This window comes from Branchiostoma lanceolatum, chromosome 19 (genome assembly GCF_035083965.1).
Source record: "Branchiostoma lanceolatum isolate klBraLanc5 chromosome 19, klBraLanc5.hap2, whole genome shotgun sequence".
Taxonomy (NCBI): domain Eukaryota; kingdom Metazoa; phylum Chordata; class Leptocardii; order Amphioxiformes; family Branchiostomatidae; genus Branchiostoma; species Branchiostoma lanceolatum.
Window position 1 is genome coordinate 12480358 of NC_089740.1, and position 26204 is coordinate 12506561.

Sequence of the window (26204 nt, forward strand, 5' to 3'; positions counted from 1 at the left end):
CAAATATGTTTGTAGTCGTTGCCGCTTGAGATTTGTTATTACGTAGATATAAAACATGTGACAGGCGTCATTCTATAAGAAATGTCACTTGACTTGACTTGAAAGGGAATGGCCACCTCAGTGGTAACTGTACTGCCACCAATGGATGATATTTTCCCTTTATTCTACTTCAGAATGGAAACGGTTTTATACTGGTTTTAATAACTTTTATATGCAAGTATAGCAGGAGCTGATTTACATTGTGTCTTCTGCGAAGATACATACATAAAGTATATAGTATACGTTTATATATATGTATAGGTTTACCATATCTGATACCTTGTATTGTGCTATCTATATGATTAATTTTGAATGTTTGGTTACTTTACGTATTATTATTGTATTCCTTTATATCTTTATCTATTTTTAGTTCAGCCTTGGTTGGTTTACGATATGTTATAAGATATATTCTATCTCATTACCATACATTTTTATATTCAGACCATGCCTTAATAAAGAGACGGAATTCTTTAGATACATAGTACAGTCGTAAGAAAACAAAAACGAGAAAGTACGCAGTTTATGTTTATTTTTGGTGACGCCTCAGGAGTGAAGGCATTTTAAAGATATATCCAATAATATTTTCTTGCTTGGTCACATCATATTCACCTTGAAGCTCAGCCAGTAGGTACCCTAGTCAGAGTAATGAGGCAAATGATTTATTCCGAGTGATTTCTATCAAAGCTTGTTATGTGATCGTTTATTTCAACACATTAAAATAGCACTAAAACCAGTTTTGACACTTGTTGCCTTTAACTTTACTGTGAATCTAAGGAAGAATGCTTTGCTGAAGTTTATGAACTTTTAGGTGAACAGGTTTTATGGAGAACGTCTTGACGGGTTTCGATGGCTTGGTACGTGAGTGTGAAGCGATTAGCTCCCCTAGCGATTTTGTTGTGAAAATCATATATCGTAGGTTGCCCTTTGAGTCATATAGAGGTGTCAGCATTTTTGGCCCTAAGGTACCTCCCCTGTCATACTGGTAATCGCCGCTAGTACAGTGATCGTTGTTATCATCTGTGACTTTGAAAGCAACCCTATACTAGCTACAACGTCTAATTAACCCACAGGTAACGTCATTCTGTAGCTAAATCAATTCTAGCGCTGTCGATCACAATCTAACCTCGATCCGTACCCTCCAACACTCACATTAGGCTCCGCCCACTGACGAACACTATGGATGCGTCGACCTCCCAAGGTTAAACCATAATACTCTCACACTTTACTGACTAATCCGTGACCCCGTAACAAATGACTATGTGGTGGAACAGGTTTTCTGTGGCTGTTTGTGTCTATTCAAAGAGTTAAAAATCGCGGTTGGGCGATCCGCATGTGTCTTTTGTCTTAACGTTTCAACTGAAGACTTGACAATCTTAGAGAAGACTACTCAACTCAAAGTAAGATGTTTATACATGCTTGTTCACTATGTCTGTAGCATTTTACTGAAGAAAACATGGTCTCTAATTGTTAACGTCATTTTTTAGGACTTGTCTATGACCCAAGATCTCCACTGTTAGCAAGCCTTTCTTAGAAAGTCCAATATCGGGAATTCTTTATCTTATTTGGAGGATTAATGTGGATTCGGATCAAAGGGAGAGCAGAAAGACGATGGAATGGCACCCAGCGCGGTATGTACACATAGACCCAAGTGACCTTAAGGCGTCGTGTTCAGTGACCTGTATCCTAGGTCGTGCTGTAGTCGCGCTCCCTCTAAAACATTTGTACAACGAAAATTCACTGTCTATTTAAAGACTGAGTCAAGACCAGGTTAGTTTTGGTATCACCATTACTGGACTACTGTAAGCGGTTGATTGTTATCGTTAGCTCATAGTATGAGCTAACGATAACAGTCAACCGCTTACAGTAGTCGAGCCATGGAGGTGTATGTCTAGATTCAAAACTATCCTGAGGCAAAATATTTTAACAGTCGGCGCGAAGACCAAATTAGAACTGACGACTTAGCCAACCAGAAATAAAAGCCCATTGGATGCAACCTTCGCTCGCCCTATTTTGGACAGTTTCTCTCCATTTTATTTTGCATCATCGGGAATTGTACTTTTGCGGTGACCGTCACTTTTCATAGTAACAATGCCGTCCAATTTAGCCCTTGATAATCAGGTTTAACCGAGGACAGTGGTTACAGTCCACACCCTGTTCTTTGTTATGTGTCCCTGTCAACACAAGGTTAACCTGTGCGTGTCCTTGGACCACTGTGTCTAATTACATTCATTCATTAACCTTCTCGCTGCTACCTTACTCCATAACCAATGAGAATTGGAAGCCAAACGGCCACCTCTGTGTTGTGATGGTTAAAGGCATCCAGAGCATTTTATGAGGCTTGAAACATGAACAAAAAAACTCCAATTTCTAGTCATTCCTACACATAGTAAGTTTCAGTAACACTGTACCATGACATATCGACATTGAAGGAGCAAAGACACGATATCGTTGTGTGGTGAGAACTGATAGAAAGTCCAAGCCCTAATACTAAGTAATAGACTGATCCTGACTGTCCATCACAATAGCGGTTCGACCAATGAGAGAGTGACTGCATGTCCGTCAAATATTTGCATTCTTATGTTTTGATTTTGCATTTCTACGTTTTGGCAGAGATGGGTGGTGCTATGGTATCTACAGTATTTACACTAGGCGCGCAAAACTAAAAGATCACCATGTAGATTGTTTTGTGCCGTTTTTGCGCCCTTTTGATAAGAATGCCGAACGCAAATGTGGTAAACAGTAGTATTAATTGTCAGATTACAGCAACTAGAATATTCTTAGTTTTCAAGTCTCATAAAATGTTCTGGGTGCCTTTAAGATGTGAGACAAGATAATGGCATGTTATTCAGGCCAGGTGTAACGATGGCCATGATTTGATAGATCGTCTGATATCGTTCCAGGCGTTCCACAGATACAAGACACGTTTCTTTGCACGACGCTGACCGAATGGCATGTAGCAAGCTGGAATATTACAATAACAAAGCTTCAGAATGCTTTCCTTAGTTTACTGTACATGCATCTAAGTTCGCGTGGTTTTTATTTTGCGCTTAGGCGAAAATGGAGTGTTCGCGGTTGTTTTAAGTTCGCGGCAGTGCTATAGTCGCATACTTCTACAGTATTGGACAAAAATGTTCGCGGTAAAACGTTCGCCGCAAAAACCGCGATCATAAAACCACCGCGAACATTTCTGCATTTACAGTACCATATTTTCTGACAGTTCGTTAGTTTTTACCGGCTGTTCCTTTTACGTTGTCGCTTGAGTAGAATGACTCAGACAGAGAGTAGGGTGCAGCGAGACAGTGAGGTGAACTTGACGGACGACAGGCGGGATCTGAGGTGTGGATGGGGGAACATCAAGCCTGGATGTGTTCAGGTGAGAGTAATGAACATGTACAGGTAGTAATTATTACACCCCAATGGCGTCTGTCTGTCCGTCTCTTTCTCTGCATAGTATGTAACATACGTGTATGTGTGTATGTATGTGTGTGTGTGTATGTATGTATGTGTGTGCGTGTGTGTGTGTGTTTGTGTGTGTGTGTGTGTGTGTTTGTGTGTGTGTGTGTGTCTTTCCGCAGTGCAGTTTCCGCATAATCTGCCAGAGGGCGATTTTCGTATGAAGGGTGAACTCTAGATCTGCTATCTCGTGGTCATTTACGTTCATATTTGATCAAACATATAATGGTGACGTGCAATTAATGTGGTTATCGCATTGTCAAAAATGCAAATTCTCCTCTAAAAAGAATTATTTCCTGATGGTTTTCGGATGTTTTGGAATACACCTTATTCACTGGTGTGAAAGGATTGTGATTGTACATTACATCGTAAAAACGTTAACAAATTAACAGTCATTGTTTATGAGAGGAATATCATCTTCAATTGTATACAAGATAAGTTTCCTAGTTTTCGTTATTAAGATAGCTTAGAAAAATTTGTATTCCTTATGAAACTAGACAAGCCATATCTCATAAACCCTGTATGCTCATACATCTACAATTGCCTTAAGAAGCGAGAAGAAATTGAACATGTACAAAGCGATATTAATTAGTATTTAGATGTAGTTAGATATCACATTTTTGTTGTCACTGTAACTATATTTCTACTTGTCATCATCACCTGTACTTAGCTCATCAGAGCATGAACTAGCCTGAATTCAATCAAGCCTCTTGTGACCGCTCGCGGCCCTGTAACCACCTCGCAACCCAAGAGCTTGATACATCTCATTTCTCACCCTCCCAACATCTGGATCTCATTTCCCATCCCTTCCTCCCCGTCTACCTCTGGTGCCAGTTGTGACAGCTAACAGACATGCTAACTAGCTGGCAATGGGGACCTGGCTGAAATCCTGGCCTCTGATTGGTGTTACTATTTTTGATAACAGCTCTCCTGGCTTAGAGCTAGTCGAGCACAAACTCCGCGGGGAGGGGAGAGAAACCCCCGGACAGCTGGAGTTTGCGTTATACAGACTAAGCATAAACGTGCAATAAAGGTCTTTCATTCATTGTTCTTTCATCTCCAGGTGTGTAACAACGCCAAGGGGGCGCTGGTGTTCATCTGCCTGTACGGCTTCGTGCAGAGCATGTTAGTCAACGGTTTTGTCAACGCCAGCATCACCTCAATAGAGAAGCGATTCCAGCTGTCCAGTTACAACGCCGGCATCATGGCAGCGTGCTACGACATCGCCTACGTACTCCTGGCCCTGGTGGTGACCTACCACGCAGGACAGGGCAACAGTAAGCCCAAGTGGCTGGCCCTCGGTACCTTCGCCCTCGGGACAGGCGCCATGTTGTTCTCGGTCCCACACTTCGCCTCTGGGCCGTACGTGTACGGGTCTGGGACCTCGGACACGTGTGACGTCACCAGGAATACCACCTCCACCCCAGACTGTACCACTGAAGGAAGTACCCTGCCGTACTTTCTGGGCGTCTTTATCTTAGGTGAAAATAACGTCCCTGTGTATACATGTAGATGCATGCTTAGAAACACAAATACCTCATGGCATCCAATGCGTAGTATGAAAGTTCATACATGTATCACCTGTTGCCCTTTGACGTAAGTATTGTTGAATAGAGTCGACCCTAAGGCGTACTTCTTTTTCGTAGTAGGATTTTCAGATCATCAAGGCTATAACAGAAGCGACGGTCGATTAGGATCTTTGACCACGTGAGGCTGTATGCTAGCCCTGACAATTGTCGGGTTGAGGGTATTTCTAGAATGCTTATGCTGCACCCTCGCAGTTGTTGTAAAGCGTGGTAACTAAAAATGAGCAATATCAAACAGGTACCCTTTGTTTCAAAGGTGTGTGGGCACTTCAGCAGTGGGGGTATATTTTTGCTCTGGAACTCCAGCAGGACAAGAATTAACATACACACTGTATCTGTCCTTCAGCGCAACTGCTCCACGGCTTTGGTGCCACGCCCCTGTACACAATCGGACCGGCGTATTTGGACGAAAATGTGGATGAAACCAACTCGGGGCTATACATAGGTACGTAACATATCATTTTAAAAGTGAAAATAGCAGCTTCCTGGTATAGTCAAATATATAGTACAGCTGGAGCCCTTATAAAAGTGGCTGACAATGTGTTTTTAAATTGAACCTAAGAGAGTGAAGATTGTGTTTGGTTTGTCTATGTCATCTCCCAGGAGACCTGATATGTTCGGTTTCGGTACCTCCCATAGCGGCCCTAGCCCTTCCGAGCCCCTGAACACGCTTCTGTCGACGTCACCACCAAACAGCTTTTTGCCAATCAGGGATTGCTAAAGCTCATCTCGAGCAAAGCCGGAAAGGACGCTGGGAAGCTATCAGCCAATCAGCTTACGTCTTACATCGCCACTAAATTATTCATGAGCAACTAACGACTGTTTGTGCCAAATAAGGCTAGCTCATTAATTATTTATGAGCAACTGTCAGTGACGCCCCCAGAACCCCAAATCTCCGTTCAAAAGATCAGGGCTGAGACCGGGAGGGTTTGCCGAGCATTTCCAGAGCGGGTTTCAGCGCTGATAAAGGAGGGTGGTCTATGTGTGTCTGTCTGTGTTTCTACGATCCCAATATACACAATGCAGCATCGCCATTGATCCGTAATACTATTGTTTTGTCAGTGGGACTGCAAGGGTTGCAAAACAGTAAGGGTAAGGGGGTGAAGTCTGCCATCTCTGATCATCATTTTCTCCATTAGGGATCTTTTTCGCTGCCGCCACCATCGGCCCTGCCGTAGGGTACCTGGTGGGGGGTCAGTTCCTGGACTTATTTGTTGACATCGACATCGGAAACAACGGGTACGTATCATATCCATCCGCGAAGCTTCGCGCCATAGTCCAGTATCGTTTGCAAATGACGTCACAACCGCCATACTGGATGCCAAGTCAACCCCGAAGTAGTCCTATATACTGTATTTGCAAAATGTGTATAAAGACTTGACTTAACCGTACATGCATAAGGGGAAATGCTACAGTATCGGACAAAAATGTTCGCGGCTGTTTTAAGTTCGCGGTGAAACGGTCACCGCGAAAACCGCGAACATAAAACCACCGCGAACATTTCTGCATTTACAGTAGTTTCTATAAAAAACGAATTCACCAAACAACTTTTAGGTTTAACCATCCGATATGGCGGATATTTGCGTCATAATCACGTGATTGCGAAGATCACACCATTGTGCATATTTGTTATCGTATTTTGTACTCGAGTGTATTATCCATTGTGACATCATCGTGAATTGGATTGCAGTTTTCGCAATTCTATTTTCATCTCTCTCCTACCGTTTTCTCTCTCTCTGTCTAACATATACTAACATAATTCCACCATGGTACATAATTTCGCCACCCTGAAAAGATACGTCCAAACTGATCTCCAACAAAACGTCCCCCAACTTACAATTCACTGTTGTATATCTAAAATGTGCATACAAATGTTGCTGCACTAGAGATCTCTCAAACCCACTGTTTTTCAAAGTGTCGGATTTATGTTACCCCGCGGATTAATGTTAATGGCTATTATGTCTGCGTGTACGTCTGCGCAGGTCGGAGCTGTCCCAGGGCGACCTGAGGTGGGTGGGCGCCTGGTGGATCCCTTTCGTCATCTCCGCAGTCCTGGGCTGGGTTCTCGCTTTCCCGCTGCTGGGATACGCCAAAGAATTTCCCGGTAAGTACGGCGAAACAGTACTTCCCTTACAGCACACTTTGCTAGTAAAGGCTCGGTAACATTCCCGTGCGTTTTGTTTTTGTCGTAGCATTTTCAGCAAGACTATGACAGAACCGACCATCAAGAAGGGTCTACGGCAACGTTTTCCGCGTAGGACAGCTGTCTTTCGTTAGCCTGTGTACCCGTCTCCATAGTGACCACTGGCTCAAAAAAAAATCGCTTGCTAACCACGGTGGTAAGCAAGCGATTTTTTTTGAGCCAGCGGTCACTACGGAGACTGGCACTCAGGCTAGTCTTTCGTACGACACACCCACGACTGTCAATACATTTTTACCATATCTTTGTTTAGGCACAGCAGCGATCAGAGAGAAGAAGATATCTCAAGCTCACAAAAGAGGAGGAGAGGAGATCGCCTCCCATCCAGACTTCGGTGCGTCGAATTTTCTTTATTGCTCACTCAACGGTACCGAAAATTCTCGTATAACTTGTTTAATTGTAGTTCATTAATCATGCAAATAAGGTTTTATTAACATTGTGTCCATTGACAGATAGACCAAAAGCTATTGAACCCCATTGATCCCATGATTGTTATGTCTGATTAAGGACTAGTTCTACCACCTCCGAACTCCCTACCACTCTTGCAAGTATCCGGTCATCTCCCCACTTGCTTTCTGCCACTCTACTGACAGTGTATTCAAATCACTACGGACAAAAGCCAACATGACAAACAGACACGCCGAAAACAAAACTCCGTAGACGGAGTGAAATATCTGTTTTGTCAGGTGAAATTTTACCTAATATAGTATGTACAGTCACTTCTTCTACATCGTGTGTTACAAACCGCCCCTTGTTGTGCATATACAGGAAAGAGTTGGAAAGATTTTCCGTCAGCGGTGAAAATTCTCCTCTGTAACCCGACCTTCATGCTCCTGTGTCTGTCCGGAGCCACAGAGTCGTTTTTGGTCGCCGCGTTCTCTACCTTCGGACCGAAGTACGTCGAGAACCAGTACAACCAGTCGCCTGGACTGGCGTCCATTTTGTCAGGTACAGTATCATTCCGTTTTATTTCGTTCCATTTCGCACTTTCTGTACACCAGTAGATAGCATCATCAGGTTGGTAAGAGATTTGAAGCTAGATGTACGTCATAAGCAACGTATTGTATCTACCAACCAGTTAGTGTCTATATTGTCAGGTACTGTAGATCGTTCCATTTCGTTCTATTTCGTTTCATTTCGTTCCATTTCGTTCCATTTCACACTTTCTGTACACCAGTAGATAGCATCATCAGGTTGGTGAGAGATTTGAAGCTACATTTACGTCATAACCAACGTTTTGTATATACCAACTAGTTAGTGTCCATATTGTCAGGTACAGTAGATCGTTCCATTTCGTTCTATTTCGTTTCATTTCGTTACATTTCGCACTTTCTGCACACCAGTAGATAGCATCATCAGGTTGGTGAGAGATTTGAAGCTACATTTACGTCATAACCAATGTTTTGTATCTACCAACTATTTAGTGTACATATTGTCAGGTACAGCAGATCGTTCCATTTCGTTCTATTTCGTTTCATTTCGTTACGTTTCGTTACTTTAACAGGTGCTGCCATCGTCCCCGGTGCGGCACTGGGGTCTCTGATCGGCGGGGTTCTGATGAAGAAGTTGAAGCTAACATGCCGGGGGATGCTGAAACTGTGCGTGGTGTTCTCCGTCTGCGCCATGGCGTGTCTACTGGTATTCCTCCTTCGCTGCCCAAACGTGCCGTTCTCGGGAGTCACACAGGCCTACGGACACAGGTGCGTATAGGGCTGGCCTTTATAGTCCCTACTTAAAATCTTTAAAACCTTGCTTTTCCTTGAAATTGTTTTGCCCAATCTGGAGACTTTTTTGGTTAGAGGGAACAGGTAGGGTCTTAGCTTTCCCATTTTGGTTAGAATTTGTTTGGTTTGCCATTCTAGTTTGCGTAAGGATAGATGTGAGTTGTTGGGTCATGCAGAGGGATACATCACAAATCTGGGGTCAAAGGTAGGGTTTCCTTGAAACTGGCAGCTTTCCTCGGGGTTTGAGCTGTACAACCCTCTGTTTTCTTTGCATGGTTATCAACTAAACCCTCGTGACTTTCCAGTGTAGAAGAATTTTTAAGATTGAAGTTTGGATTAGTACTTTTATGAAGCCTTGTTTCAGTGTATCTTAACATGCATTCCTATGGGCAGCCATAACTTTGAGGTCAGCCCTATAGATAACAACGCGTTTTACCGCGTGTTAAGGGCGCCACCAAGCGAATTATTTAGGAACGACACCACGATATGATATTGCCAATACGATTTTGGATGGGATATCTAAGAGCGACCTCTAGGAGCTAATGAAACAAATGCTACTGATTGACCGAAACGTGTTTGTGTGTGTGTGTCTATCTATCTCTGTCAATTATCTTGTCTTGTGTTCAGCCCAATCACAGAACAATGGACAGCGTCAAACCTGACAGACAGTTGCAATGCAAACTGCAACTGCCAGGGGGAGTTCCTAAAGCTGACATGTGGAGCAGACAGCCTGCAGTACTTCTCGCCGTGTCACGCGGGATGTTCAGGCGAACTGACAACAGATGGGATGATGGTAACCATGGAAACATAGCTTATGTCATATTCTTTATTTTCCTCTGAGTAGCGAAAGGTCATTTTCATAATCTATGATTGTGTGTTTGAAAGTTGATACGACCATTGCGGGTAGTTTTCACAGGTTGGGTGGTTTTTAATGGCTCCTTTAAAAAAAAACTATATGGAAACTAGAAAGGCAACATTTGCGAGCAAATACAGCATGTTTAGCCATACTCCTCGCCATGCAAAAAATGGACTCTCCCAAAATAACAATGGACCATTCTAAAATACTTGCACTAAAAAAATGAATCACCCCAGTCCAAAATTGAGTCTTCCAGTAGCACCTCAACACAATATGGACCAGTCCACAACCATATCCACTAATTGATTAACAAATACACTTCTGCTAAAAAATGGACTTTTTCATAATCATTCCAGCTCAAAATTGAAAGAAATAATTAAAGAATCCTCCCCTTGCATGAATGGGATATTCCGTGCCATTTCCATGTAAACCAGTCGAAAAATATCCGCTGAAAATTACACTCTTGCGCATAATCAACCCAGTTCAAAATTGAATTAAAAAAGATCAACCCCAGGGAAGAATGAAGTTTTCCATAGTATACATATGAAGATTTGACAGGAGACGAAGGAAATGACCAAAAACAACATATTTGAGTCAATTCAAAGTCACCGAGAGGGTTTTAATATAATATTTGTAATATGTTTGAACTATTTTGATTAAAAGAATGTCTAAGTCACAATAGTTCTAAAGTGTTCAAACAATTAGAATTGAAACTTATAACATGTTTGAACTTATTTCACATACGTTGGAAACATTTTGAACGTAACTACACAAAAATCTCTTTATTTAGAACAGTTTCAAACCATCTATCCAAATGTTTCAATGTTCGAACAATTTGTAACAAAAGATTTTCACAATTGCCCTCATAAACGAAGGTGCTAAGTCCTCCTGTGTGTTTCTGCCTATTTTCGGTGGCCGCGCTAGACCACCAGCGGATTTGTTTTGACGGAGCGTCACCCGCGCGCGACGATGTACACTGTTTGGCACCGCTAATATCCGGCATTTTCCCGCTCCAAAACACTCCACAAGACCCACGTTTTTAGTGTTTTGCCTCTTGTGCAACACGATTCGATTTGCATTACTAACGGGACGAAAATGATAGAAAAAATTCACCCCGTCCCGGCGTCCGTCCCAAAAACATGAACGACATGAAAATATATTTTCTTACAGATTCAATCACGAAAATCAACAGCATGGGATTCCAAATTTTCGCAACGGCCGACCATTTATCATGGTTGAACTTCCTTCCAAGGCGTGCGATAGATAAACATTCCCGGCACATAATAGTCACTAGTACCAGACTAACGCAAGCTCATGATGATAATAGGGAGAAAGTTTGTCAGTGAAGTTTGGCCACCAGAGGGTACATTCATTTAACGTTACAAGCTAGCGCAAAGGGGCGAATCATTGACCTTACCGGGGACTGACTCTACTGGCCTAATCATTCCTTTTTTGCCGAATTCTACGATCCATACGCCCGTACGTAGGACATGTAGGAAGGCCTGGTGGTGGACGCTACACATCACGGGAGACGCGTGTTGGTCCGAGACAGACAGCGGCGTGCTACCACCCGCCTTTGATCATGTATGAAGTCGGCGGCAGAGAGAGATCATCAATCAATTTTGACAGAAGTGCCGCGCCAGTCTGAGGAGAAACGATCTCCCGTGTTGTGTTGAAGAATTTGGAGTTTGAAAATATCTGGAATAACTAATGCTAGAATAAACATTCACAAAATCATTGATTTAACTTGTTTTCTGTTATAAAATTTCCTAAACTGCAATTTAACCACTGAGTTTAAGGGAACATGGTGTTTTCCCGATAATCACGTTAAATGTTTATGTCCGGTCTTTCCTCCTCGTAAGCAAACTTCCAGCTTGGCCAGGTGCAAGGCACTCGGGGTCAATGACCTGTAGGTCATATGTAGTATTGAAAGTGACAGAAGTGGCAAATATTGTCAAGAAAGCCCAAAATAAATCGTTTTGAATATATGTATGCCAAAAATGGGAATGTAGTCCTTTAAATATTTGTTCAAGCCACATATACAGCAAATTTCAGGTCATTCGGTTGAAATACCAGGGCGCAGGAGGCCAAGATATGCTAAAAATAGCCTAAAAACCTCAATAAAATCACTTTCAAGGTCAATATCAAACAAAGGAAAAGAACGCACATTGGTTTTTGCCTACATTACCTCTGTACCAAATTTCAGGTCATTTGGTCAAAAAATGACAGAGATGAATCCATTTGAAGATTTGACAGGAGAAGAAGAAGAAGAAGAAACATGAGAGAAAACAATATGTTTAGCCATACTTATGGCTAAACATAATAACAAATGGAAAGAAATTACCAGTAAGGAATTTTGTCCCCGTGGCGCAAGCGGTAACGCAACCCCACTGCCTTCGCCATCTGGATCAAATTCCGTGGATTCCAGGACCCGCGTTCGATCCTCGGGGTCGACTCGAGCTCGGACATGTTGTAAGGGATTGTATTCGTCATTTCGGCCCCGTGCATGAGGGAGCTTCAGGCATTAGCCTCAAGCGCCAAACCTCTGCACGTAAAAGAACCCAACACACTTATTGAGAAGAGTAGGGGTGACCCGGTGTGCTTGGCCAAAAACGCGAGCCGTAGCGAAGCCGCATTGCAGTACCACTAGCTACTTGAAAAAGCATCATGCTTCACCTCAAATGAGGATGCCTTGAAACGAAACGAAAAACAGCAAAGACATAGGAGAACTGGGCTACCAGGTTTGTGCTGGCTTGTAACATCAAGCCTTCGTGTCTCGAAGATAACAGTGTATTTTCTTGCCCTCTCCCTATTACAATGCCATTTATTTGTTTTTATGATGTTTGAACTGTATTTCAGCAATACACAAACTGCACGTGTATCACGAGCAACACCACAGCGAGCCCAGTGGAGGCTACCATGGGAAACTGCCCGTCTAGTTGTCAAACCCTGCCGGTATTTCTCTTCATCTTCTTCCTGATTATGGTCTTCACTTTTGGAAACACCACACCGGCGACTGGAGCTATACTGCGGTTGGTTTTACTTAATTTAACCTCATCTAACCTAATCTAACTTAACTCAACTTAACTCTCAAAGTGTTGGAAAAAAAGTTTAACATTGCATTATGATATGCATGTAAGATAACCCAACTCAACTCTACTCTGCTCTGCTCTGCTCTGCTCTGCTCTGCTCTGCTCTTCTCTACTCAGCTCTACTCTAGTCTACTCTACTCTAGTCTACTCTACTCAGCTCTACTCTACTCTACTCAACTCAGCTCTACTCTACTCTACTCTACTCTACTCTACTCTACTCTACTCTACTCTACTCTACTCTACTCTACTCTACTCTACCCTACTCTGCTCTGCTCTACTCTACTCTACTCTACTCTACTCTACTCTACTCTACTCTACTCTACTCTACTCTACTCTACTCTACTCTACTCTACTCTACTCTACTCTACTCTACTCTATGCTATTCTATTCTTTGTGGTCTCATTTCAGTTTATTACCATTGTCCTTTCCCATTCAGGTCTTGAGTCAGGTTTTGTTGCTATATTTTTACCTAATAAGATGAATGAAATGAAGGGTATCTCACAAATGCAGATGGATGCTTCGTATGTTTACCGACAAGCTAATGATATACTGCTAATGATGTAAAAATTCATTTCCTAGATGCGTTCCTGACAGTCAGAGAGCGTTCGCTTTGGGCTTGGAAAATGTGCTTTCCAGGCTCTTGGGTGAGTAATACTTATATTACGCGTCCTTTATACTATAGCATCGTGCGCATGAATTTTCATCCAAAGTTAATCTAAGTTTGCAGGGGCCTGGGGGGGGGGGGTCTGAGGCACTTGAATCTCACGACCCACGCTCACAGAAACCCATCAGAACTATGACAAAAGATACAAAACCCGAAAGTTATGCTGCAGTACCAAGGACAGACGCCAGGAGGCCCAAAATCGACATTGATCTTCGTCTTCCCAACACCTACCCACATACCAAATATCATGACAATCCGTCCAGAGGTTCTTAAATGCTGACCACAGATATCCAGAAACACAAACAAACACACAGACAAAACACACACAGACGGACAAAAACAATACCTCAATTTTTCATGGAGGTAACTAAAGCTTGTTACGTTGGTGAAGGTTAGACATCCAGGTAATTAGATACGCCAAAAATAGTTACTCAAACAACTGGATAAAATTTTGAAACAGTCAGACGTTTCAGACAGCATCCGCCATCCTCAACAGGAAAGGAGGTCTACGCATTGAACCTTCAGGCACTTGGGACAACGCGCTCCAGCCGCTCCGAGCTAGTTGATTCATTAGCATACAACCTTGTTTTAACTTACTATTCTATTGAACCATCTAATCTGTCTTCACTTCATTAACATATCTACTCAGAGTTTTGGTATAAAACCTAGTTCTACCAGATCCTTCTTTAGTCACTGACGAAAGATAGCGGATGCTGTCTGAAACGTCTGACTGTTTCAAAATTTTATCCAGTTGCTTGAGTAACTATTTTTGGCGCATCTTACTACCTGGATGTCTATCCTTCATCAACGAACTAAAGCTTGTGTTTCTTCCATCTGTTGTGTATTCTATAGGCAGCATTCCGGGACCGATTCTGATGGGCTTCGTCATCGACCAAGCGTGCCTCATTCGCCAGGAAAGCTGCGGCGTTGAAGGCTCGTGCTGGATCTATGACAACAGCTCCCTGGCTAGCAACACTCTCTACATAGCGCTGGGCGTGAAGGCAGTGTCCGTCATTTTCTTCGCGCTCGCTTTATTCTCTTACAAACCGATAAAAGATGCCCCAGGGAAACCTAGAGAAAGGAATTTTAACAATGACACGTATGAAGTTACAGAGTTCTAAAACAAAAGTATGTGAACTGTACAATCAATAGATCTGAACGCAGTTTGATGACAAATCGCGTATGCTGGAACGTTGTTTCTCTCGTTACTTTACCTTTGGGCACTTGTTTAGGAACAATCTACTCCCTTCGTGCGATAGGCAATGTCAAAGATAGAGTTTAAGGTGAACGTAAAGTATTGAATATATGATCATCTCCAAAGTTGATTTAGATATGCTGTATATACAATAAGACAGATAGTCATAGTCGTAGTCATAATTTGTGTTATTGTATGCTGGTACATGTTTTGTGTGTAGTGTTTTGTTTATTTGTTTGTTTGTTTGTAAATATGCTTTGGTGACTTAACTAAGTGCCGTTAGCTGCAAATAGAGGTACGCATGGTATTTGTATACATGGGTGACTAGCGATTCATTGCTATATGGAATATTGTAAATTTCAACAGTTATTAAAATCATGGTTATTTGGAACCTGTTTCATTCATTACTTCACCACCAATACGCTGGAGCATTGTTGTTAGCATGCCTGTCTGTCTGTCTGTCTGTGTGCATCTGTTTGTGTGTATTTCTGTCTGTGTGTCTGTTTTTAGAGCGGGCCTACTATATCTGATAACCCTTAAACCTATCTAATGCCTCGTTCCCATTTCCAATCCGGGGCTTCTGGGAACGAAAAATATGACATAGAAGACAACAAAAGACTCAAAACGTAAAATATTATTCCTGATTATATATTGTGTATTTTCTTTACATGCATTTTTTGTTTTTCGTTTTCGCAAACAGCCCGGCCGGGCCCCGGATTGAAAATGGGACCGAAGCATTAGAGCAGGCACATTGTATAATTCAAAGACCCTTAATGCTATATCCAAGCCGGGGCCCGGCCGGGCTGTTTGCGAAAACGAAAATAAAAATGCATATCAAGAAAACACACAATTTGTAGTTAGGAGTAATTTTTCTAACGCTTTTTGTCTTTTGTCGTCTTTTAGATCATATGTTTCGTGCCCGCAAGCTGCCCGACCGGGCCCCGCTTTGGAAATGTTACCTAAGCATAACTAAGTACCTGTGTTATCCGATTATGTTCATTCGTGTGGGAACAACTTCTGATGTAATTAGTGGCGAGTGAATAGACCCATGCGAGTTGTCAAACTGGTTTCCCGGTACACGTAGAGGCCGCTGGTTAAGCCTAAACATGGTGGATGTGGCTACTGTCTCCGAGAGCAAGGATCGTTCTAAGTAACGACAGCACCCTTACAAGGAGGTTGGGAGGCGACAGGGAATTCCAAGAACGAGGAACACAGCTCCACTCTGTTTATGAATTTTCCGCTGACTATGCCGGAATACGAGACCTTGGAGGGGAGTCGGTATCGGTAAGTGAACTGTCTCACAAAACGAGTCAATGACATTTTGAAGGCCGGTGACCCGAGTGCTAACTTAACGTGATTTTACAGCTACATATAATTACGTTGTTTGTACCATTGGTTGTATGTTTTGTACTGACAAAATTCAATACAACCTCCTGTGTCTAAAACAAGACTTGTATAGCAAATTTGTTCCATGGACGTTTAATTCCTGAAATAAGCGCGAGAATAATATTTATTATTCAACACAAAGGCCAAGGTTGACACATTTGTGTTATAAAGGAAATATCTTAGAGGTGATGCAACGTTTATTTACTATTTCAAAATCTACCATAAACTCTCATATCAAATGAGATGCAGAAAAACTTCCCTGTCTGACAGTGGTCTTAGCTTTAGGCATGTTTTGATTCTTGGAAGGATAGTTATACGGATGGCCGCGTTCAGCCGACCCGAAAAGGTCAAACTATTTGCTCTGTTTCATACCGTAGCCAGGGATGGTCTGGCTGTCACCTCTTACTATATATGTACAATCATACTGGGACAAGTATGAAGGCAATGATGTATTTGTAGTGTGTGTGTGAGTGTGTGTGTGTGTGTGTGTGTGTGTGTGTGTGTGTGTGTGTGTGTGTGTGTGTGTGTGTGTGTATGCATGTGTGTGTGTGTGTGCATGTGTGTGCATGTCTGTGTGTGTGTGTTTGTGTGCATGGAGTGTGTCTGTAAGTGAGTGAATGTGCGTGTGTTTGTGTGTGTGTTTGTGTGTGTGTGCATTTGAGTGTGCGTCTTCGTCTGTGTGAGCATAGGTGTGTGTGTGTGTTTCTCTCCCTCTCTCTGTATGTCTGTGTGTATGTTTGTTTGTGTGTAGGACCTTTAGATGCACGTGTACGATTCGTAAGACAGGGAATGACGTTACGTTCCGTGTTACCCAGCCCCAGTAAGACTACAGTAGGGGAGACAGAGTCCCAGCCGGCAGTGGAAGTGGACGCGGCGGAGGCCGGAGACGACTTGCTGTGTGGATGGGGAGGGGTTCGTCCGGCATGGCTACAGGTAAAAGTCCTCTTTTATTTTTCATACTCCGTACATAACTTTGTTAAGTAGGTAAGTCATGTGCAAGTGATTCTTTTCACATCCGGGGTTGTAGACTCAGTCACGTTTGGGACCGCACTCTCCTTGCAGTCGCGCCACCAAGTGGTAAGAAGTGGCATTACACCCTGATAAAGGCAGCTGAAAGCTTAGATTTTTATGGGTGTACATGTATTTACCTTAGTCTATTGCTTCCTATTTTCAGATCTTTAACAATTCCAAGGGTGGTACACCCTGATAGAGGAAGTTGAAAGCTCAGACCTTTATGGATGGACATGTTTTTGCCTAAATATCCTGTTTCCTATTTTCAGATCTTCAGCAATTCCAAGGGCAATACGCCCTGATAAAGGAAGTTGAAAGCTCAGACCTTTATGAATGTACACGTATTTGGTTAAGTATGTTATTTCCTATTTTCAGGTCTTCAACAATTCCAAAGGCGCTCTGTTCTTCATCTGCCTGTTCGCCTTCATCCAAGGCACGAGCGTTAACGGCCTGGTCAACGTTAGCCTCACTTCCATAGAGAACCGCTTCGATCTGCCCAGCTCCAGCCTCGGTATCATCAAGGGCAGCTATGACGTAGCCTATTCCGTCCTGGCGTTATTCGTGACGTATCATGCCAGCACAGGGGGCAGTAAACCAAAATGGCTGTCTCTGGGAGTCTTTGTGTTAGGAATCGGTTCCTTAACGTTCGCGATTCCCCATTTTGTGACGGGAAGATACGTGTACGGAGCAGGGGTCGAGGATACGTGCTCTGCGGGGGGTAACACAACTACCACAGACTGCGAAGAGAACACCAACCTGTCAAGCTACTTCTATGTCTTTGTTTTAGGTGAGCACATAGAAATGCTAATACACAATTTTGTTCCGATATTTATCTATTTATTTATTGGTTTGGCTGTTCAGCACGCACAGGCCGGCCTACCTACTATTACAAAGGGCTGATCATGTGTTTGAAATGATAATAAAAAGCAACGTACAAGAATGAATATCTCATTATAGAAGAGTTTTGTAACTGAAAATCCTTTGAAAATAGCCATGGCTTTAGCAATAGTACTTCCTATTCTTAAGCATAGTCTTTTGTTTTTGAACTCACTCTCAGCACAACTTATACACGGACTCGGGGCGACTCCACTCTACACCATAGGGGTGTCCTATCTGGATGAAAACGTCGACACGGTCAATTCGGGATTATACATAGGTACGTTCTACGTAAGATGTCTTCACTACAGACCTGAATTACAAATGTGTAGTATGCTTATTAAATTAAAGGAAAATAAACGAAACCTGTAAACCTAAGACACCAGTAAGAGAGTTAAGGTATAAGACTTTACTTTAAGACGGAATGTACACTATAGACTGTGACATAACTTGAAGGTCATTTTGTTTTTGCAGGTATTTTCTACGCATGCGCATTCTTCGGTCCTGCCACCGGTTACTTCTTCGGTGGGAAACTACTGGATATTTTTACCGACATCTACAAAGGAAACGACGGGTAAATCTAAATCTCGTTGTGTTTAAGTGCCCTAATGACTAGTATCTCTTAGAATTTTGAATAGTTCAGATTCAGATTCAGTTTCATTTCTCATGACTTTACATGTGACAATTTCATAGACATATGCACATGACGTGCGTCATAATTCACAAAGGGCTCATGATCTGTAAAATTCACTATGTAAACATTGACTATAACATTACGATTTTAAAATAACATTGCACGATAAGTTTAAAATAAGGCGCGGATTCAAGTTCCCCTTATACATAAACAATTTCAACAACTTAACAGTTCAAGCAGTTGAGTTACGTTAGTGGCTCAACGTTTATCCGCAAAACAGTATAGTAAAAGCTATGGTATCAACAGTCAGTGAGGTAGAGCAGTTTAGGAATGGTTCGTGATGTCCGCAGCTATTGCTGACTATATCATTCTATAGAATAACCGAATGGACAAAATTGTCACAATCGTACCAAGTTTAACGACTTACAAGGTATAATGTTTTTCTATTTTGTTGATCGGCAGGTCCGAGTTGACCCCAGATGACCCCCGGTGGGTCGGTGCGTGGTGGATGGGGTTTGTAGTGTGCGCCGCTCTGTCCTGGGCCGTTAGTTTTCCACTGGCTGGATATCCTAAGGAACTACCTGGTAAATATCCACTACTATACTCTTTTCGCATTGAGGTCACCTGCGTTAGCGCCGAACGGCAGCCGCTCCAGACCCTTCCGATCTAGCCCCACTAATTGTGCGCTTCTCGCAATTCAGCCCCTGGCTGCGAAGAGAGAGTAGCCGGCCTATCCAATAATAATGATAATGATAAAGGTGTCTCTATGAAAAAAAGAAACTTAACAGTATCAATGACAAATCGTCTAGAAAAGGCATTGATTAACACAGTTATAACAGAAAATTGCATTGTTGTGTGTGTGTATAAGAATGTGCACGTGATGATATTAGCGCATTTGTTATAACATGTATAATGTATTCTGGAAAGAACATTATAGATAGATGTCTTTATTTCCGTGACTTGACGCACCAAGCTTATTCTTTTTTTTTTTCAAAGGTGCCGCTGAGATCAACGCTAAGAAGCGGTCTGAGGCCCACCAGAAGGGAGGAGAGGACATAGTGTCGACTCCGGACTTCGGTTAGCTCTTGTAACTTCTTACGATTATGGCAATCACTCGTAATATTTATTCAGATCATACAGAAGTACAGATACAGATATTCGAGTATGATGACCGTGTCAGTTTCTACACCTGAGTGAGGAGGGTTGACACGTACGGTAGCCTTCGCGTAGATTTGTTTAAAGTGGATGACAGGTTGCGAATCTGACACCCACACACTTTTGGCATCCGTCTTCTCCAGCGACACTTGAAAACGCCGACCCGCCTGGCGCTGCTCTCGCTCGCCAGTTGAAGACAACTGCCTTTCTTACGATAAGCAACGTTAAACCACAAAGCATCTTGTCCAAAGATAACTATTTTTCACGTCTTTCCAGGAGTAGATCGAAGGCTACACAGTCTCAAGTAGTCGATCATGATTACCTTAATTTTAAGGCAGTGCTTGGATCCAACATCTATCCGTGCGGAATATGTAAATATGTATTGCAAGCCAATTACGCAGCCGGCACGCCATGCCGAGAGTTCTATGCAGTTTTCTTTTCCTTCCGCGAGAGAAAGTAGTCCGTTCCACGCGCACGGGCGTTGACAGAGCTCAAATGAAAGCTGACTGCTGGAACATGCAACCATTTATCCTCTCAATTTCAAGTCATTCATACCATTCAAGGTTTCTATGTAGCTTATATATAGTTTTTGAATTGATGATTTAGCTTTTTCCTTTCGACAATATGATACTGATGTTATCCTTTTTGTCGCTTTAGGGAAGACTTGGCGAGATTTTCCGACAGCCCTTCTACTCCTCCTGCGGAATCCAACTTTCATGTTGATCAACATAGGCGGCGCTTTTGAGGCGTTCCTGTCCGCAACATTCGCCGCCTTCGGACCGAAGTTTGTACAGATGCAGTTCGGCCAGCCGTCAGGACGAGCCTCAATGCTCTTTGGTAAGACAAAAAGGCTTTCTTCTTCCCTTTCCTTCTCTCCTGTATACATATTTCTTATATATAGAATACAACACGGAGTATTCCGTATCACCCGAGGTACCAGCCCGACCGTGGGTAGGATCGCCCGACGGCCGTAAGCTGGGACCGATATTTATGTCATGCCCACCAAAAAGACACACATTTCAATGCGGAAAGCGCCAAAAGTTGAGAGAGTTTTGTGTCCTCGAACACAAAACTGTAACAATATTGATTCTAACCTCCGTAATAGTTCTTTCTTTCATCTTTGCGACCCGTTCTGCAGGTTTTGCGATCATTCCCGGCGCGGCGGTGGGGTCGGTTCTGGGCGGCCTCCTGATGCAGAAGTTGAAGCTGAAGTGCCCCGGGATGATCAAGCTGGTGATGATAGGGGGCGCTCTTGGCTTCATCCTGGACTTCGCCCTGCTGCTGAGCTGTCCCGACATGCCGTTCGCTGGGGTCACGGTAGCTTATCCAAACAAGTTAGTGTACATTCGTGTTATTGTATGGGAGCTTTTTTGTAATCAAAGACTTAAAGACATGTGTGTTTGCTTGTGTGTAAATGATGTTCAGTACCAATTTGTTCACCTATGTGTGGATGGTGTTCAGTACCAAGGACAGCTATGTTCACCTATGAGTGGATAGTGTTCAGCACCAAGGACAGGTGCGTTTACCTGTGTGTGGGCAGTGTTTAGCACCAAGGACAGGTGTGTTTACCCGTGTGTGCGAGTAGACAGCGTTTAGCACCAAGGACAGGCATGTACACCTGTGTGTGGATAGTGTTCAGCACCAGCTAAGCTAGCCTTGGTCGTATGAAGATCCGATCCTTTTGTTATTGCAGCTCGACCAGTCAGATACCGATGACTACGAACCTGTCAGACAGCTGCAATGCCGACTGTAACTGCAAGACGGCGTTCCTGGTCCCCACATGTGGTGCAGACAACGTGCAGTATTTCTCCCCTTGTTTCGCCGGTTGCAGTGGAGAAAGTACCGATGACAACGGCATAAAGGTGAAGAAAAATAGTTTTCCCAAATAATACAGTACTAAACTTTCTTCCGATCCTTATTGATCCTGTAGAAGGCGAAACTTCGATACGTGAATACCTTAGTGTTGGAAGAAAGTTTAGCACTGTATAATGATTACTACCAACACAGATGATCTTCCATTATTAAGTAGAATTTATCTAATGATAGTCATATTCTTTTGTATCCGTTAACTGTACTTGTTATTTTGTTTTGTTGCGACCTGTACTTAGCCAAGTGTGGCAGAAATGTGCAATAAAGGTTTTCATTCATTATAGTTTTCCTAAAGTTGTCGTCCCTTTCGTCGTCGTCGTCTCTGTGGTATTGAATTCTTTTTTCTCTTACTTCTCATCAGCGCTACACGAACTGCAGCTGCGTCTCCACCAACATGACCGGCGGGAGTCAGGACGCCTACGAGAAGTCGTGCCCCTCCCCATCCTGCGGGAGGATGTCAGTCTTCCTCTTCCTGTTCTTCCTCCTCATGGTCGTGACGATCATGGAGATACCTGCAGCCACTGGCGCTACACTCAGGTCAGGGAAACATATGTGATATATTGTGTGTAAGTCAATATTACATATGTTTGTATCTAAGAATCGAGCGTAAACATAACAAATCTACGGACCTATTTTCCCAACAAAGAGCTATCCACCATGAAAAGATCATGGCCATAGCATGGTCAGAACACGACATTTCAAATGCGAAATTTCCCTGCAGTACCATGGAAAGTATAGGAGGCCCAAAGTCCAATAATTTCAAGGTCTCACAAAGACCTACCCACCTACCAAATATTGAGGCAATCCATCCAAGCATTCTTGAGTTATCGTCCCGTGGACTTTCACATTCCTGTGCAATTCCAAGAAGTCTTGCAAAGTGCACCATTAGGCTTGCCCCTGAGGCGTCGCCAAAAATCCAGGAAACTAGTGGGTCTTTATGTGTCAGGTTAGAGATTGCGATCTGACAGAATTGGCGATTCTATCGGTAGAGATCCCGATTGGAGTTTCTGTCCAAAGAAAGACTGATCTTGATCTCTACCGTTAGGATCGCCGATTCTGAGAGATCACAATATTTACCCTAACATATACGTGTATATATACAGTCCTTCAGCAGATAGTGTGTACTTGTAGTTCAATACAAGGGGCAGTGCATGGCGGTAGCTTACTATGTGTAACGTACTACTATTAACTAGTGAATACCAGTAGTTGATACGTTAGGTTACTCTGATTTATACATAGTTAAAAGGAAACCCAAGCAATGTTAGGGTCCAAAAAATCGGATTTTAAAGTCAGTTTATAGTCATTTCTATACATGATTAGTTTAAACATCACGATCACAATGTATAGCAACGTACATGATGCAAAAATATGACGTCGTTGTGATGTGAGAACTCACTGAAAATTATGGCTGGAGTTTTTGTAGGCTCGCGAAACTAAGGGGATCATCGTACGGCACGTTTTTGCGCGGTGTTAAAATCCTAAAAGTATGAAGTTATTACAAACAATGCTAGTAATGTCACTACCATAAAGATTTCATCATTTATTTATTTCCATTTTTTACCCTAATATTACTTTGGTTGTCTTTAACAGTACTTCACACGGTTCTATTTCAGGTGCGTTCCTGAGAGTCAGCGATCCCTGGCGCTGGGAGTTCAAACCATCATCCTGCGATTCCTCGGTGAGTAATACTGTACACGCACAGACAATTACACAAAACCCACACATTACAGAAAAAGTGGGATCATTCGTCTTCCACTGTCGCGGAAAAAGAAGTCAAACCCAAATAAGATAGAATTTTGTGTTAGTATTTACACTAGAATAGTCACATGCTATATTGTTATCAATTGTCTGTCTGTCCTTTCATGTTACTTGCAATTAGCCTACGGGCAAGAACTTGCAATAAACTTATATATTAACTACTACACACAACATAAGATTGACACACCGTAGCTAGATAGGCCCTCGCTTCTAGTACATGGTCGAATCTGTATATACAAAAATGCATAGCACACGAAGTGGTTAACTCTGCTCTTAAACCAACTCTGATGGTACACATTAAAATGAATGAAAGAAAGTAAGTAACGAAATGGTGTAATTACATACACTATGCTCTTCATGAAGTGGAAAGAAGGAAAGTGTTCAGCACCAAGGACAGGTCTGTTTTCATGTGTGGTATAATCGGTGACAGTGTGATCTTTGCCCTCTACAGATAGCAACACTAGCGCAACAATACTATCAAAGCTCACTTTTTATGTTATGATTACTTTTCTAAATCTTCCACATTTTCAGCCGAAAAGAAAACTACTGTCCTCTTAACATCACAAAACCCACACATTACAGAAAAAGTGGGATCATTCGCCTTCCACTGTGTCACAAAAAGAAGCCGAACCCAATAAGCTAGAACTTAGTGTCAGTAGTTAAGAATAGAGTAGTCATATGTTATATTGTTCATCATTATCCGTTCGTCCACTCTGGGTTAACATGTACTTGCAATTAGCCTACGGGTAGGAATTTGCAATAAACTTTCACATTACTGTACACTGTATTGCCGTTGTGACGTCGGCGTGGCGTAACAGTTAGAGCGTTGAACTCGGAATCAATAGGTCCCGGGTTCGATGCTCACCATGCCCCGACGTTGTGCCCTTGGGAAAGGCACTTTACACAACCTTCCTGGACGGTGGAGTGACGCCCACCGAGCCTATTCGGCTAATCTGTCAAACTGTGTGCCAAAAAACACACTGCGGATTTGGTTGCCATCTAGCACATTTGCCACTGAGAACCGTTAAATCTTATTATTTTTTTAATTTCTATCTCCATGAAAAATTGAAGTATTGTTTTGGGTGTGTCTGTCTGTTTGTCTGTTTGTTTGTCTGTTTGTCTGTCTGTCTGTCTGTTTGTGTTTCCGCACTACTCTAGTCAGCATAACTCAAGAACCTCTTGATGGATTACGATGATATTTGGTATGTGGGCAGGTGTTGTAAAGCCGAAGTTCTAGGTCGATTTTGGGCCCCCTGGTATGTGACCTTGGTACTGTAGCAGAACTTCAATTTTTGCATCTTTTGTTATTCATTGTAGGTAGCATCCCCGGTCCGATAGTCTTTGGCAGGATCATTGACAGCACCTGTCTACTGTGGCAGGAGAAGTGCGGCGAGCGAGGCTCCTGCTGGCTCTACGACAAAGAGAGCATGGCGGTTAAATTCCTCATGGTTGCCCTTATTTGGCAAGCGTTGTCTTTGGTCGGATTCGCCCTAGCTCTATGGTCCTACAAGCCTCCTCTCAACACCACTGTCACTCAAGCCAAGCTAACACGTCTGTACGGCTCACAGGAACCTACTGTTACTGTCACGCCATCTGGCGGAGGCGCTGAATATAGCAGTGAGACTGCCACTCCTATATGAAATGCTGTGTACGAGCTGTAGTATTGTATGTTGCGATGACTGGCTTACAAATTTTCATGTTTTACGTAACAACATTGGCAAGTGCATCGAATAAGTGTTGTCAACATTTTGTGTCCACATATGCTACTTAAATCTATCAACCAACGTGTAATGTGATTCATTTTAATCTAGTCATTTGTATAGTCTCTTATAAATTTGAGATATACACAGTTCATTAATTTTGCTATTTTTGACTGGAAATATGTTTTTCTTCTCTCTGCCATAGCACCATATTCGAAAAAGCTGTATTTTTAGAAAGCTACAGTATTTCCTAGATCAGTTTTATTTTGAACATGTGCACATAGATAGTGTTGCAACCATCAAATGTATTTCACATGTATTTAATCAGACCATATTTGAAAGATTTGGACAACTTAGGTTCGCTATGTGGGTAAAAAATTCCTAAAATCACATCAAGAAATTTATTTGTGGATTATATGTATACATTTTCTGAATCGGCGAGACCATTGCTGTAATGTGGAAAGTTGGTATATCTGTAGCAGAGAATACCAAATATGGTGTGCAGGTGTTAGAAAATGTCAAAGATGTTGTTAGAAATGGATATTAGTCGTCTTATATCAAAATATTTTGTGAAGAGGGGGCAATGACAACTTAGTTTAGCATGTGATATGAAGTAGATTTTTCTCATTGCCAATAAAAAAATCAAGTTAACTTCTACACTCCTTATTTCAAGAGGTAGCTATAGGTTGTCTTTTTAATGAGGAGACCAGATCTTAACAGCAGAATAGCTGAAAATTGTCTCAGAAATGAAAAAAAAATACATTAAACGTCGAGAAATGAGAAATCTCTTATCTGTTGTTCTCATTTCCCCATTCGCAAAAAGCCGATATTCGCGAGTAAAGAAAAAAATCAAAGCTGAGCATCGTGACGCCACCAACGTCTAGTCGTCACAGGTCTTGATGAGGTGGCCATGATGTCAGCTGTACCCACATTTGCCTGATCTGAATGGGATAACGTCAATTTCGAGCGAGGTGAATAAACTACTAGTACCCAGTAGCGCGTGGCA

General features: G+C 42.5%; 2 protein-coding genes across 2 annotated transcripts; both read left to right on the plus strand.

The window, feature by feature from the left end:
* The first annotated feature begins 1266 nt into the window (after positions 1-1266).
* Positions 1267-15200, plus strand: LOC136425148 (solute carrier organic anion transporter family member 4A1-like). Its single transcript, XM_066413946.1, has 13 exons — positions 1267-1436; positions 3304-3412; positions 4556-4973; positions 5425-5523; positions 6218-6317; positions 7061-7182; positions 7532-7612; positions 8047-8226; positions 8783-8978; positions 9579-9795; positions 12718-12890; positions 13530-13594; positions 14467-15200. The coding sequence occupies exons 2-13, from the start codon at positions 3305-3307 to the stop codon at positions 14733-14735; spliced, it is 2028 nt and encodes a 675-aa protein (XP_066270043.1). The 5' UTR covers positions 1267-1436; position 3304; the 3' UTR covers positions 14736-15200.
* A 2229-nt stretch (positions 15201-17429) lies between these two features.
* On the plus strand, positions 17430-25739 carry LOC136425149 (solute carrier organic anion transporter family member 4C1-like). Its single transcript, XM_066413947.1, has 12 exons — positions 17430-17441; positions 17582-17993; positions 18264-18362; positions 18557-18656; positions 19179-19300; positions 19713-19793; positions 20529-20841; positions 20882-21205; positions 21565-21733; positions 22102-22277; positions 23354-23418; positions 24816-25739. The coding sequence occupies exons 1-12, from the start codon at positions 17430-17432 to the stop codon at positions 25136-25138; spliced, it is 2196 nt and encodes a 731-aa protein (XP_066270044.1). The 3' UTR covers positions 25139-25739.
* Positions 25740-26204: the final 465 nt, after the last annotated feature.

Bases quoted from the DNA above. Each gene is read 5' to 3' on its own strand.
- LOC136425148 (XM_066413946.1), top strand. From the start codon at position 3,305: ATGACTCAGACAGAGAGTAGGGTGCAGCGAGACAGTGAGGTGAACTTG. The intron at 6,318-7,060 runs GTACGTATCATA...ACGTCTGCGCAG, and splicing joins ATCGACATCGGAAACAACGG to GTCGGAGCTGTCCCAGGGCG. The intron at 8,227-8,782 runs GTACAGTATCAT...TTACTTTAACAG, and splicing joins ACTGGCGTCCATTTTGTCAG to GTGCTGCCATCGTCCCCGGT.
- LOC136425149 (XM_066413947.1), top strand. The intron at 17,994-18,263 runs GTGAGCACATAG...ACTCACTCTCAG, and splicing joins CTTCTATGTCTTTGTTTTAG to CACAACTTATACACGGACTC. The intron at 21,206-21,564 runs GTTAGTGTACAT...TTGTTATTGCAG, and splicing joins ACGGTAGCTTATCCAAACAA to CTCGACCAGTCAGATACCGA.